The sequence below is a fragment of the Numida meleagris genome, chromosome 1 (assembly GCF_002078875.1).
Source record: "Numida meleagris isolate 19003 breed g44 Domestic line chromosome 1, NumMel1.0, whole genome shotgun sequence".
Taxonomy (NCBI): domain Eukaryota; kingdom Metazoa; phylum Chordata; class Aves; order Galliformes; family Numididae; genus Numida; species Numida meleagris.
The window spans coordinates 10,994,481-11,008,411 of record NC_034409.1 but is presented as its reverse complement, the minus strand read 5'-3'; the positions used below and the strand labels follow the sequence as shown (position 1 = coordinate 11,008,411).

Below are 13,931 nucleotides of genomic sequence, written 5' to 3'. Positions count from 1 at the left end.
ACTTTCACTCTAACTTTGTACTAGATTCAAAGCAGGCCTAAGTTTTATTCATCTCAATTTTTTTTAAGACCAAGTAAATGCAGGTTGTTAATTCTGTTTGTCTATCTTTTTATGTATCTAACTATCTGTTTATCTGTCTATCTATTTATTCATCAAGTGATCTACATCCTAACAGTTCCCCAGAAGAAAAGCCTTCCAAAATATCACCCATACACAAATTTGAATTTTTATTCTGTGTGTTATGAATAAAAGTCGATAACATAGAAATACATACTATGGAGACAACTTCAGTAAAAATGTATCAAGTTCAGATGATTGTTTTGTTTCATGAGTAGAATTTGAATAGAGACTGAAAAATGTCAAACTTGAATTAAATTGAAGTCTTTTTTGTATAGCTTGCAATTGATCTCAAAGCATTTTACTGAAAGAATTTTAATGCTGAGATATTAATGATGTCAAAAAAGATAATATATATAGGAAAACTTTCTATGTTAATGTTCTTAATACTGAATACATACATATTTTCTAGAAGCAATTTAGTTTGTGTCCAATGTAAGACAGCCTACAGTATGACTGCCAAGAAATCAAGGTTTGAAGATCAAAATATATCATCAAGCTGCTTATCTTACAAATTTCTCTTTATTCTCTAAATTCCTCTTAGGGATTTATTGCATTTTCTTCATGGATTAATGTTGGTCAGAGGCAGGATGCTGGAATAAATGGGCTTCCAATTACTTTTCTTAATAATAGAACAAAATTATTGAAACTTTATGTAAGTTTAAATATGACTGTTTTTGACTAACTCAAGATTGACTCAGCAGGGGCAATATTTTTCATATTAAATAATTTTTTAATAATATTATTTCATTTTACTACCTTTCGTTCTACTATCTCCATTTTTATACATAAAACAACAACAACAACAACAACAACAAAAAACAACAACAAAAAAAACCTCCTAAGGGCTTCTGTGAAAAATGCAGTGGAACAGTTTGGAATACAAACAATTTCAATAAGTGGTGACACCTGAGGATTTTCTGTTTAACCGTTTGTATCACTTAATCCTCTTGTAAATGAATGTGTATAGTATCATGCAAGAAGTCTATATTACATTCTGCATAAGTAAGCATCAGAACATTTATTCTGACAGCAACTTCTTGTTTCTCAAATCTTTCCATTCTCAAAGATTCTTAAAATGCTAAATTAAATACATAGAATCATAGAATGGCTTAGGTTGGAAGGGACCTTAAAGACATATAGATTCAACCCTCCTTCTGTAACAAAATGATCATTTTCAGCTCATTCCTTGTGTCTTAGTTGTTGGCTTCATACATATCTACAACCAGTAAGCATGTTGTACATGTGTTACAGGACAATTTTCTTCCAGTAAATTAGTAAATTCAGAGAAATTCACTGTTCTGAAATGTAATTGTAGAGCAAAATAACACATCAATGGAAGAATATTATTGACAATTTTTATTTTATTTACCCAGCAGCAGTAGTTTGACTGTCCTGGCTTCTCTCTCTGCATCTTCCTGGAGTTTCTTTTCCAGTTCTCTGGATCTCCTGGCCGACTCCTTGCTCTCAGAACTGGCTCCACCGCCCATCGTGAGGTGTTCACAATCCTTTCTTTGTCCCAGCTGATTTACTTCTAGGTAGACCAGTTGCTTTTATTTCAGAAGGGAAATAGCCTGTTCTTTGAGAAAATCTAAAAATCCCATTTGACCCCTGTGTTCAGCTTTCAAATCAAGTTGTCCCTTTCCACGTCATGTGATCTGAAGACACTACAGTCAAGGATTTACATAGAGACATAAAACGTACTGCTGTGATGTCATAGATTCAAAATGATCTATTCAAAAATAAAAACAAGGTCTGGATGGTTCTCTGTCGTTGTTTGGACAGGATACAGCCTCACACATTTCAAATAAAAATGCAGAATATCTTGAAATAAAAAAGAAGAAGTTGGGAATAGTGCAAGGGAAAAATTTTCATTCTGTAATATGGTGGATGCATGTGTTGTCAGTAGTATATGGAGAAAATATACTCTATTGTAATCCACACCTGGCTATAGTGGGTAACAGCAGAACTACTGTCAAGAATAAAAGATTGAAAATACTTCCTCTCTGGTCTCTTCTCTTCGGATTAAGAATTACAATAAAATTAATCTCATTGATGGTGTGCAGTACTCAAATTAATTGCAATTTTATTCACTTTATATACAGTATTTCAGTTATATTAAATACACACGTTTGTATGAAATTTATTATTTTTACAGTTATTGACTAGTAATAGTTAGCGATGCTCTGACTTCACAAGATTTAGCCTGGAAATAATGTTTAAGGGAAGTATAAGCATACAGGTTGGTTTGACTGATACTAAATACATTTTCAGAACAGAAGAAAAATGAGGAAGAGGACCAGAAGAAAAGTATTTCACTCATCCTATCCAAGAGTAAAGTAACTTTCCCCTAGCAGGACCCCAGATGTACCAGCAAGGGAACTAGTACTGGGCGATGAAGGTGGGAGGGAGAGGAATGAAGATGAGCAATGTTCCTAATGAGCTGTGATCCATGGGAGTGGGGGAGTGCTGCCTTCTGAGAAAAGACAGGCACTCTGCTGTTCTGGTCCCATTTATTAGTGAGTGTCATCTCCTACTTAAAAAAGACCACATAATGCAGTAAAGATCTGAAGTTGTGATTGTTCAGTATATGTTGCTCAGTCAGTGGAGCAGGAAGCCTGTTTTCAGTACCCTGCACTGCTTTGCCAGAAAGGAATTACTGGTACTTGCCAGCAGTTGAATTTTTGCATATCCATCTATAAAGGATAAGATTGCTTTGTTTTGTTAAGCTTGTGTTCCTACTTTGTTTATTCTTTAAGGTAGACCAAAATAAGACCTTTATGCAGCTGTACTAACAACTTGTTTGTTTAAAAAATGAAAATAAGCAGCCCCCAAACTATTATATCTGTGCCAGGTGTCTGTTTACCAGAACCACTGGCAAGTACTCTGCTCCCATGGACTTCAGTGTTTTAAAAAGTAATCGATAAAGCATTTCTCAACCATTTCTCTTTGATTTTGGTGCCTCTATTAAATGTGTACTGATATGAGATTTTTATTTGGTAAATTATATAGACTCTTTGTAGACTTGTTCAGTTGCCTCATAAACCAGTATATAAGGCATATACTGGTATAACTGTTAATTTTAAATTTTTACAGTATTTAACTGAAATTGTTCAATGGTAGACTAGAGCCTATCCAGTTATAGTGGGAAGAAATGAATGTAAATATATAACAAAGAAAGCTTTACATCATTTTGCCTAGATGGAAAGCAGTGGAAAACCAGGTGTGATCTTCATAGCATACATTTCCTACCATCTTCTGTTGCTGTTATGACTATATAGGAATTGATTTTATATAATTAGGTATTTGATAGAAGCAGGCTGCAAACACAACATCAATAAAGATAAAAACTATTACTTCATAAACATACAATACCTTTAACATTTTACCCATCTGATTTGCTCACCTATACCTTCTAACTCTTAACTAAGTAGTTTACTGAAAACTACAACAATCCGCTTCTATTTATCTGAAGAATTAAAGCAGATTTAGGAGAATGAATAGGATTCTGATCAGCTTTGGACATTATCATCATCATCATCATTGTTATCACTCCCTATATTCTAACTGATGAACTTTCAGCTAATGATCAAGCCAGAAGCAATAGGCATTGGCTTATAGATTCAGATGAATCTAAAATGTGCTGCAATAACTTTTTTTTCTAGTTGCAATAATAAAAATATTGTCTCCGTGTCTCTCTTCGGTTGTATAAATCAAGCATGGTTGAAATTGAACTCACTGAAAAAGAGTACATCTGGAAACAGTTCCTCTGAAATACACTCACACTTTGTAAAGAATATTAACTTGATATTACCGGAGTTGTTTCTAGTGATGCACTCTAGATGGTGCTGATACATAGACTGCACACTACAGGCGTTTTGCAGGTACTATTAGAAATTATGAGACTTTCTGAAAGGCTCTTTCAGATGATCAGTTCCAAAGTTATTCCAAAGTTATGTAATTCTAGATTGAAATTCCAAATTTTGATTTTGGAATTTAAATTGAAGGTGTGCTGGTTTGGGATATTTGTTTTGTAAATGTGGATTGTACTCATTGTATACTCTTTCACTTGACTTAGGTTTTTTTTTTTTTTAATTTCCAGTTTATTCAGAAAAAAAGCACTAAACAAAAACACAAAAAACCTCTATGATCTTCTTAGTCAAAGAAAGAGAAATAGCTTATAGCAATAGCTTACAGCACACCCCCAAAGGTTTTTTGGTATTTTGTTTCTTTTTTCCTTTATTTTATTTCTTTGCATTCACGACCTGAAGTCTGTTCATCTTCTCCACATTTCAGTACAACTAATGTTTTCCCCTTTCCCTGATAACATTTGGAAGAATGACACTGACAAAAAAAGAGGAAGTTTTAGTAAGAATAGAATTCTCTAAATATAGAAACTTTCAATATATTTCCTTCATTATACTCCTAAATAGAGGAAGCCTGAAAATCTTCAGTACAATACCTGTTACAATCAAAGGAAGCTCTTCATCTCTTTCAGTTGTTTGATTACTCTGTTACATGTTGTCCTTGTTAGTGGAGGAAAAAAATTCCTCTACACCCAGAATGTTGGCAAATCCACCTGGACTTTTCTAACTACTTGCGTGCAAAGATACCTTCTTGAATGACAGATAGTACTGACACATCAAAGCAAGTATGGATACTCCTTACACACTCCCAGTCAGCTCTGCTATTTGCTTAGATCCATGTAAGCTACATTAACATTGTACAAAGCCAGAGCTTTTAAAACCTGTTAAGAATTAAGGTTTATTACCTTTGGCATGTGGCCACAGTCATGGGACTTAAATGTTCGTGGATCTGAGGTACTATCTCCACATAGGGCTGTGTTTCACTATGGTATGCTTAGTTTGGTTTGTCATCTGCAATGTGTGATGTAGACATACCCATATTGCTTGACTGTGATAAGCAATGATATACCAGACATCTCAGGATATTAATGCTTATGTGAGCTTTTCATCTCTCAGACTCACAAGAACTGCTATGTAACAGATACCTGATTTTTCCTATAGTGCTGCTGCCTTTGGTTCTATCAATGCACATATGTGGTGTATTCAGTTGAGTTGACTCAAGGGTAGTCAGAGATCAGCCTTCCTTAATTTTCTATTGGGAATCCAGAAATGCTCCTTTGGGCACACAGCTTTTAAAAACTTGGACATAAAATTTAATGGAAAGATGAGTATTTTGATATTTGCCATGCTGCTACCCTCTGTATATTTGTTTTATGTGTGTGAAATAAAGCAATTTCATCAGAAAATCCTCTCTGGACTTCCTCTTAATAGGGGAATACTTTGAAATTTGTGGCTGCAGATAAAGTTCAGCCAGCAGTGTGGCCAGGGGGCCAAGAATGGCATCTCCTGGCTTGTATCAGAAATAGCGCTGCCTGCAGGAGCAGGGAAGTGATCATCCCTCCATGCTCAGCACAGGTGAGGCTGCACCTCGAGCACTGTGTGTAGTTTTAGGCCCCTCACTACAAGAAAGACATTTAGGCCCTGGAGCGTGTCCAAAGAAGGGCAACAAAGCTGGTGAGGGATCTGGAGCATAAATCTAATGAGGAGCAGCTGAGGGAAGTGAGATTATTTAGTCTGGAGAAGAGGAGGCTTGAGGGTGATCTCATCTCTCTCTACAACTGCCTGAAAGGAGGTTGTGGTGAAGTGGGGGTTGGCCTCTTCTCCCATGTAACTAGCAAAAGGACAAGAGGGAATGGCTTCAAGTTGTGCCAGGGGAGGTTCGGGTTGGATGTTAGGAAATACTTCTTATTCAAGAGAGTGGTCAAGTGCTGGAATGAACTGCCCGGGGAGGTGGTGGAGTCATCGTCCCTGGAGGTGTTCAAGAAACATTTAGATGTACTAAGGGACATGGTTTAGTGGGAAATAATGGTGATAGGCAGATGGTTGGACTGGATGATCTTAGAAGTCTTTTCCAACGTTGATGATTCTATGATTCTATGAAAGTTCCCAGGTCAGTCTCCTGCTCTGTTCTGGATGAACAGCAGTTATATGTGTGGATATGCACAGTGTTAAAAGGGAATCTGCTGAATTTATGGTTGAAATCTTATGGGATGTATATTTGTTTACACTTCAGATATCTATGCTGGAGGAGTCAGAACAGAATACCCTGTCACAAAAGCCAGGTTCTACCTGAAAGATATCACTCACCAGCAAGGATGGCTTATCTTTTCTTAATCCCCCTTACTCCAGACACACAAGTCAATTTTTTATTTTGTTTTGTTTTAATTTACATTATTTAATATTAAAAAAAAATAGAGATTTCACAAGAAAGAGGAATTCCGGTATGTTTTGATGCCATAGAGCCTGTCATAATTTAAGGTAAAAGCTGAGGTTGGAAGGGAGATCTAGAGGTCTCTAGTTCACCTCTCAGATCAAAGCAGAACTAATATCAAAGTTAAAACATATCAGGGTCTGAATTGTTAAGTTATAAAATATCCAAAGATGAAAATTTCACAGCTTATCCAGGTAGCTTATTCCAGTGTGAAGAATTTTTTCTATCCCTCTGGTTAGAATTGCCTTTGTTGGAACGAGTGTTACTTCTTTTCCACTTCTCAGGAGAGTCTGGCTCTGTTAGATCCTCCTTTTCTTAGTGGAAGCCTACAGTTGGATGACCTCTTTAGTCTTTACTCCAGGCCGTGCTGTCTTCCTTAATATTACTCTGATTATGTACCCATTGTGAATGGGCACAATATCAGAGTGATTTAAATATTCCATTATATAAAAGGTAAGATTTTTACCATCATGGTGCCTGTAATCATCTATGTTTGCTTCAGTTTCCATTTATTGATAAATCCTGCTGTTTATTCTCTTGTTTCAATCAAAAAAATAAGAGGGCAGGGGAGGGCAGGGCAGGGCAGGGCAAGGAAGGGAAGGGAAAACATAAAAAAAATTGAAAATTTGGATTTTTTGTTCATTTGTTTTTCTCTTTCCTTGTTGCAGGATATAAATAAGTAAATGAAATCTAAGAATTTCTTTTTCCTAATTTTCATCTCCTTTCTAGGAAATAATGCCAAATAGCAGGACAGGACAGAAAAGGGAAACTTGTCCCTTAGTTCTATAATAGTAGGAAAAAGTAATGATGTGGTTGTTCATATTCATTGGTTACAGAGGCAAAAAAAAAAAAAAAAAAAAGTAGAAGTAGAAGAAGGAAAGAAATGACATTAAGCATTTTAATAAAAACATATTTAAAAATAATAATGAGCTGTTCAATTTTTAATCCTGACAGATTTTTTTTCCAAAATATTGACATTACCAATAATTTGTTTACCTTTATGTGAAAGTCTCAGGCTCATTATGAGATACATGAACTGTGCTGGCTTCAGTACACTCATTATCCTCAGTTCTATATTTGCCACACATGCTGATGCAATGGAATATGTGACATTGTGTGTTCCAAGTAGCGGCCAGACGGCTGAGTATCAGTCCAGATAAGACTCACATTATTCTCATGTGTTTACAAATACTTTACCTGAACATATGCTCTGTACTTAGTGAATCTGCGCCAAATTTGTGACAGCAGACATGTGGCTAAGCTACTATGTTCAAGTAAAGAAGCAGTCATTCCAAAAATTTGAAAGTTGCCATATGGATTTGGCTCACCAGTGAAAAGATGTAAAGAACCCCAAACTGCTCTTTGAAGCCAATGCCCTAATTCCAGACCACGCCATGTCCGTGATTTAGCTTCTAGTACAGGGTGAACAGTCAACACAGAACATTTAAAAAAATCTTAAAACAATGGAGAGATCTTTTGTCAACATCCCACTCTGAACAGTTCCAATTCCCAGCAGAGCTACATATTATGATCTGACAAATCCCACAGTGCCTTGGAAATGAAGCAAGAGTAAGAACAGACACAATTCTAATTTGACATGTGGAACTCCTTGAATAACAAACATTTTAACCTTTCCTTTTGTTATCAAACTAGCATGAATGAAAAAATATGAAAAAGGCAAAAATGCATTTTTTTCCCTGCCTCCTGGTATTCCTCCTCACAAGAATAAGTGCTGGATTCTGCACCTGGGAAGGGACAACCCTGACTATACTTATAGACTGGGGGATGAGACGTTGGAGAGCAGCCCTGCTGAAAGAGATTTGGGGATCTTGGTTGACAGTAAGTTGAACATGAGTCAACAGTGTGCCCAGGCAGCCAGGAAGGCCAGCTGTATCCTGAAGTGCATCAAGCACAGCATTACTGAAGTTGACATCTGAATGATATTTGTTTCCCCCAGGCCATGATATTAAATAAATTAGATTCTTATGTTGGCAGGCTTTTAGAGAGGATGGTGATACAGAGGAATATTTTTTTTTGGATGCATTTCACTGTAACCTTGCATTAGACCTGATGAATTCAAATAACGGAGCGTAGCAGCAAACTGTGGTAAGGCGAGACAGGGAGATTTCCTAGGAAAGTCAGCCTATAATACTGAAGTTATTCTGTAAAAGCTCTACCTCCTGCTCAGTATAACTTCTGTAAGAAATGTTACCTCTCCAGACAACATAAGCCGTGTCTCATTATCTTTGTAGCTTGCAACTATTTCAGCCCGATTGAGCCCTATACATTCTCATTTTCTTCTGTGGTCAGATCAGCTTAACTTTCAAACATCTTCAGCCAAGTTGCCCAAAGTTATAATGATATCCTGACCTAATGTTTAATAGCAGCATTATGCGCCTCATCCCAACACATGTAGCACATAAAGGAAGTACTGGATTTCTTCTCTCTTTGGAGACTGTAAAAATTGGTTTTTGTATTCTTTTATGCTGCTTATAAAGCAGTGTTCTAATTAATGCAACTCGAGATGACACTTCCCCTAGAAAAATGTGTATTGTCCTGGGAAGAATTCAAGGGAAAATAGAAATTATCTCATTCTTCTCAGCTCCCACTCCCCTTAAAGAATTACTTAAGGGCTGAGCATTTCTTCCTGAGCTGGGCCTCCACCCCAGAAATGTTCTGTTCTTAGAGAGGAAAGGAAAAACAAAAACAAAATGTTTTTACTACTCTCCTGAATGTAATGAGTACAGCTCAGCCTCCCTGGATATTTGGGAAAGGAGATCCTAAACAAATATGTTGAAAACTCCACCTACATGCAATAAGTCAATGGGAAAAAAATCCCTCAGGTCTCATAAGAAATGAGGTCAGGACATAGGTGCAAAGGAAATGGAAGAGCCTGCAAGACTAGCCAGACATTCTATGAATGCCAATACTGTCTAATCGTGTTCCGTAACAGATCAAAGTTGGGAGTGGATCTCCATCCTCTAGGGCATTCAACATCAAATGAGCAAAAGAAAGTGCAAACCTCACTTTTAATTAGAGAATAGCGTATTCAGATGGGGAATGCCTCCATTAGGCAGCACATTAGTTTATGCCTTTAAGAGTGAAATTTTTGTTACTCAAAACCACAGTTTCACTTCCGAAATTAAATATTATCCTTCCAGTTTTATTCTGAAAGTTGTAACTTTAAGTAAAATTATTTCCTAGTCTCCTGAGGACTTGTTCGTTTGGCATCTAAAGATGCTTTGTGCAAATGACTCCTTAATTTCATCTCGTGCCAGCCTTTATTCTGTCTCAAAGTTGACTTTAACTAAATCTATCTGTACTGAACTGCAGAACAGAAACTGCAGGTTCTTTGGACAGTGACTGTATTTTCTCATTTGCTCATTTTTCTCACCACAGATTCTGAACAGGCTGTAGCTGTTTATTGTATTCTGTGGAATAACTTGAGTTATCCCATGTTATAGTCCCATGTTCCAAATGTTCTGCTTCCTTTTGCAATTAATTTTATGGTTTTACATTTATTATTAAATTTGTTGTGGAAGTACTTTCATGTGATGCAGAATAAAATTCCCTCCAGAAGTCTTTGTAGCACCCATCCCTTATTTTAAAGTTAGTGTTGTGCAGCTGGTAAGCTGTTTTACTGATGCTTCACACAAATTCATCAGGCTGTTTACTTATCTGCATGTTCTCTGCTGATCGAGAGTCACCTTGATGGAAAGTCATCTCTGGTTTGGATGGATGCCATGTGCTGCCTTCTGTGATTCCAGTTCCAAGGAAGTGGAGGGTCACATAGCTGTCACAGTTCTGATAGCTGAGCAGTCGTGATTAATGCTTCAGTGTAGTGCTCTTCTTGGGTCTTAGATTTCATTTGCGCCTGCTCAGTTTTTAAATCCCTCTGACATGCAGACACTGCAGGGCTGGATTCCAGCAGCTGGAATCTGATTCCTCATACCAGTTCAGCCCTATATTCTGTTCAGGTTTTCAGTCTGCAGTTAAACGACTCCCTGCAAATGGCTTAGCAATGCCGTTTGCCTTTTCAGATGACCAGCTCTGTTGGATCATCTTGTGGTATTGAAAGAAATAAGTCTTCTTACTCAGTGTTTGCCCCCTACACTCAGTTACGTGTTGAATTTATAGGCAACAGCTATATTCGTACATTCAAGAATGCCTGGCAATTATACTGTAATGGGACCATTAGAACTGCTCTAGTGAAGAACTGTGTCTGTTCATGACTTTCCCTGAAAAATTTGTGGATTTGGCTTGGCAATGAAAAGACAAATGTTCTTAAGTTGGACAAGAGGTTTGCAAGCTAGCCCATGGTCAGCCTTTCCAGATTTTAGTTCTCAAAGCCTTATTCTGCATTACACCTTCCTATGCTTCCGAAGTTAGAGCATGAGTTAGAGTTCCTGTGTTCCCAACTTAGAGTGAGACCGAGATGGTTTATTTGCCCACAACATGCACAAAACTCATACACCAGAGATAGATAGGAGTTTTGTTTACAATGGGAAGAACCACTTACACTAGAGATCTGATGCAAATTTTGGATCAGTACATGTACTTTCTAGCACATGTCATGTGATACTAACATAATAATATTGAATTGTTTTCTCCTTTATGTCAGGGTGCTGGCTGCCAAGACACTTTATCTCCCTGCATTTTTTAATCTTTCCAATAGCCATCTTTTGTCTCTCCCCATGTGCTAAAATGCCTAGAATTAGTACTACTTGTAGAATAGTAGTACATTAGACGCACTATTTGGCTTGTGATTTCATTAGTATGATCAAATGTTAGAGCAAATTAGTCAATAACTGGCAAACACTTTCAAGAATGCATTTCTCTTCAGATGGCTGCTGAATCCTATTTATTTTAAAGCACAATCTGTGCGGATATTCACGTGCGAGGAACACAGAGGGACCACATCCTCCCCAGGCAGATGCCTACACACACAGTGACCTCCTGAGAACTGAAAGAATAGTGCAGATCCCCAGCTGTAGGCAACTCCACAATCTGGAAGTCCCTCTAGGGCCTGAAGGAAGAGGTAGGTGTCATGAGTGCAAGTGTGCTCAACTAGATTAACATCTGGAGCAAGTTGCCAAGAGTTCACCAGGCAGTGTAGTATTCAGAAATTTGAGTGAGAGATTGATGCATGGTATCATGTGCTGACATGGTCTGAGTGACAACACTGCCTTAACTTCCCTGCAAGGGGAAGATAAGAAAACTTACAGTGCTGAGCTGATGGACTTGACTGACTCATAAGACAAGAGAGACTGGACCCTAATGCCTGCTGAAGGAGGAGTCTTCCCTTTGCCACCGAAGTGACTATACGCAACAGATATGAGGCTCTGGGGCTGGAAAAATGAGGGGGCATGGGCAACAGTCAAGACCCAGAAAAGGGCAATTGTGCAAAGCTGGTCCAAACAACCACCTGTACTAGAACCAGTGCTACCAAAAAAGTGTGAAGATTGTTAATAACTGGAGATTCTTCTCTGTATGGAAAATCTCCCTAGAGAGGTTTGCTGCCTTCCAGGAGCCCTCATTTGCGATATCACAACGATGCTACCAAGCCCGATAAAGTTAGAGGAATACTACCCATTACTACTCTTTCATATAGGGTTGAATGAGTCCGCAACAAGGATACTCTGAAATGTCAAAATAACATTTACATTCCTTAGAAAGTTGTTGAAGGGATCAGGAGCACAGGGAGTTTTTTCCTCTATCCTCCCAGACGGAGACTGCCTGATGTGGTTGCCAAGCCACTGTCCATTGTATTTGAAAATTCATGGCTGTCAGACAAATTCTCTGGTGACTGGAAAGAGGGAAACATCACTTCCATTTCTAAGAAGGATAGAAAGGAAGACCTGGGAAGCTACAGACCAGTGAGCTTCACCTCTGTGCCTGGGAAGATCATGGAATAGATCCTCCTGGAATCTATGTTAAGGCATATGCAAGACATGGAGGTGATCCGAGACAGCCAGCACACCTTCACCATGGACCGTCCGCATGGACTTTCTTCAACATCCTCAATTACTTGTCCTTCAGGTCCCAGAGCCTCACACCTATTATGTGAGGGCACATGGGAAGGTGAGATAAAGTGTGAGGGGGTTCACTTGCCACCCCAAACAGGGATCTATTTCTAATATTCCCTGTCTCTTAGGTTCCCTCCTTCTGCCTGATGGCAAGATGGTAGAGGATCCGCTGCTACTTGCTGAGTGTCCTCCCAGTGCCTCTCTTGAAGGGATGACAGCTCCACCAGTCAATTTCCCTTTCACACAATTTGCCTACCAGTTTCATACCAATAAGATGCCGTAATTTGTAGGATATGCTAGAAGTTAACACCTGGAAAAGTAAGTGCTGCCTTCAGATACAAACAAGCAATCATGAGCTTGCTGGTCTGTCTTTACTCCCAGCTACTCTGTTGAAATTATTTATTTTCTTCTGCTCTTTGATTGTATCCATATCTCCACCTAGCATTTCTTTTGCTCAGGTTTCTGATTAGCCACTTACTTGGCATCCTCCTCGAATATATGATCCCATGTAGTAAAGAAAAATGGTGAAAATGTCTTCTCGCTTTCATGAGCTTAGGCTGAAGAGAGTTTTTGGGAGAACACCAAATAACAATCAGATGCTGCATCATTGTGAATAGAGACCTAAAGTGTAGGCAGCTCTATCTTTTTCCTTCTTTTTTTTTCTTTTGGTATATTAGAGAAGTCACAGTGGCCGAAGTTAGAAATGTAATTAGTTGTGAGAGAACAGTAAAAGCAGGAGGAAGAGATGCAACTTTTAAAAGACTCTCAAGAGACATACCCAAAGACAGAAGAGGATATTTCTCTGACATGTGTGAGCTTTGGGAATGGTTGTCACATTCTCCAGGGACATTTCTGTTTATGTGACACTGTGCAAGAAAGGACTGGAAGATCCTTCTGCTTTATCACAATCTGATAGTCCAAGATGCTATTTTGAACATCCCATTTGCACAATTTTGAATCTGTGAAAACAAAATGTTTGTAGATTATTTTCTGTTGTTTTAAAAGAGCACATTTGTGTAGAGGTATTCAGTAAGAATTTATTTTACTTCAGTGTTATGTGTTTTTTACAGATAATTCATTAGAATAATGAATGCTAAATAAAACCACTTGCTACCATTGCTGTTAAAATATTCTAACATATTTTTTGTTGTCTGTGAAGTGGTTTCATTATCTGGTGAGCAATGAGCTAGTTCCCACATGATCAGGACAGATAGTGCTTTTTATTTAGTCCTGGATGCTGGTGAAAGTTTCCACCAATCAAGCTCAATAGTGCAAGTTTCTTCACTGTATTTATAAATTAAATTCACATATACTTTGCCTATCTAATACAGAAGAAACACCTGCCACCTACATATTCAAAAAAGATAAGCAAGTATGATACTCCATCCCCTTTTGGTTACTTTCCCCAGCTGTCTGTGCTTGCATGGAGTTGTATGGGGGTCTTGCTTGACTGTTGGTTGTCATTTGGATAGTGTTCCCCTTACTCCTCTT

At 37.9% G+C, this 13,931-nt stretch overlaps 1 protein-coding gene across 1 annotated transcript in view; it reads right to left on the bottom strand.

Annotated features, from left to right (window-relative positions):
• The window catches only part of GNAT3 (G protein subunit alpha transducin 3), a 28,801-nt gene extending 26,394 nt beyond the window's left edge, over positions 1 to 2,407 (bottom strand). The window contains exon 1 of the mRNA XM_021384673.1: positions 1,490 to 2,407. Within this exon, the coding sequence (XP_021240348.1) occupies positions 1,490 to 1,607 (118 nt within the window). The 5' untranslated portion in view covers positions 1,608 to 2,407. The remainder of the gene's footprint in view (positions 1 to 1,489) is intronic.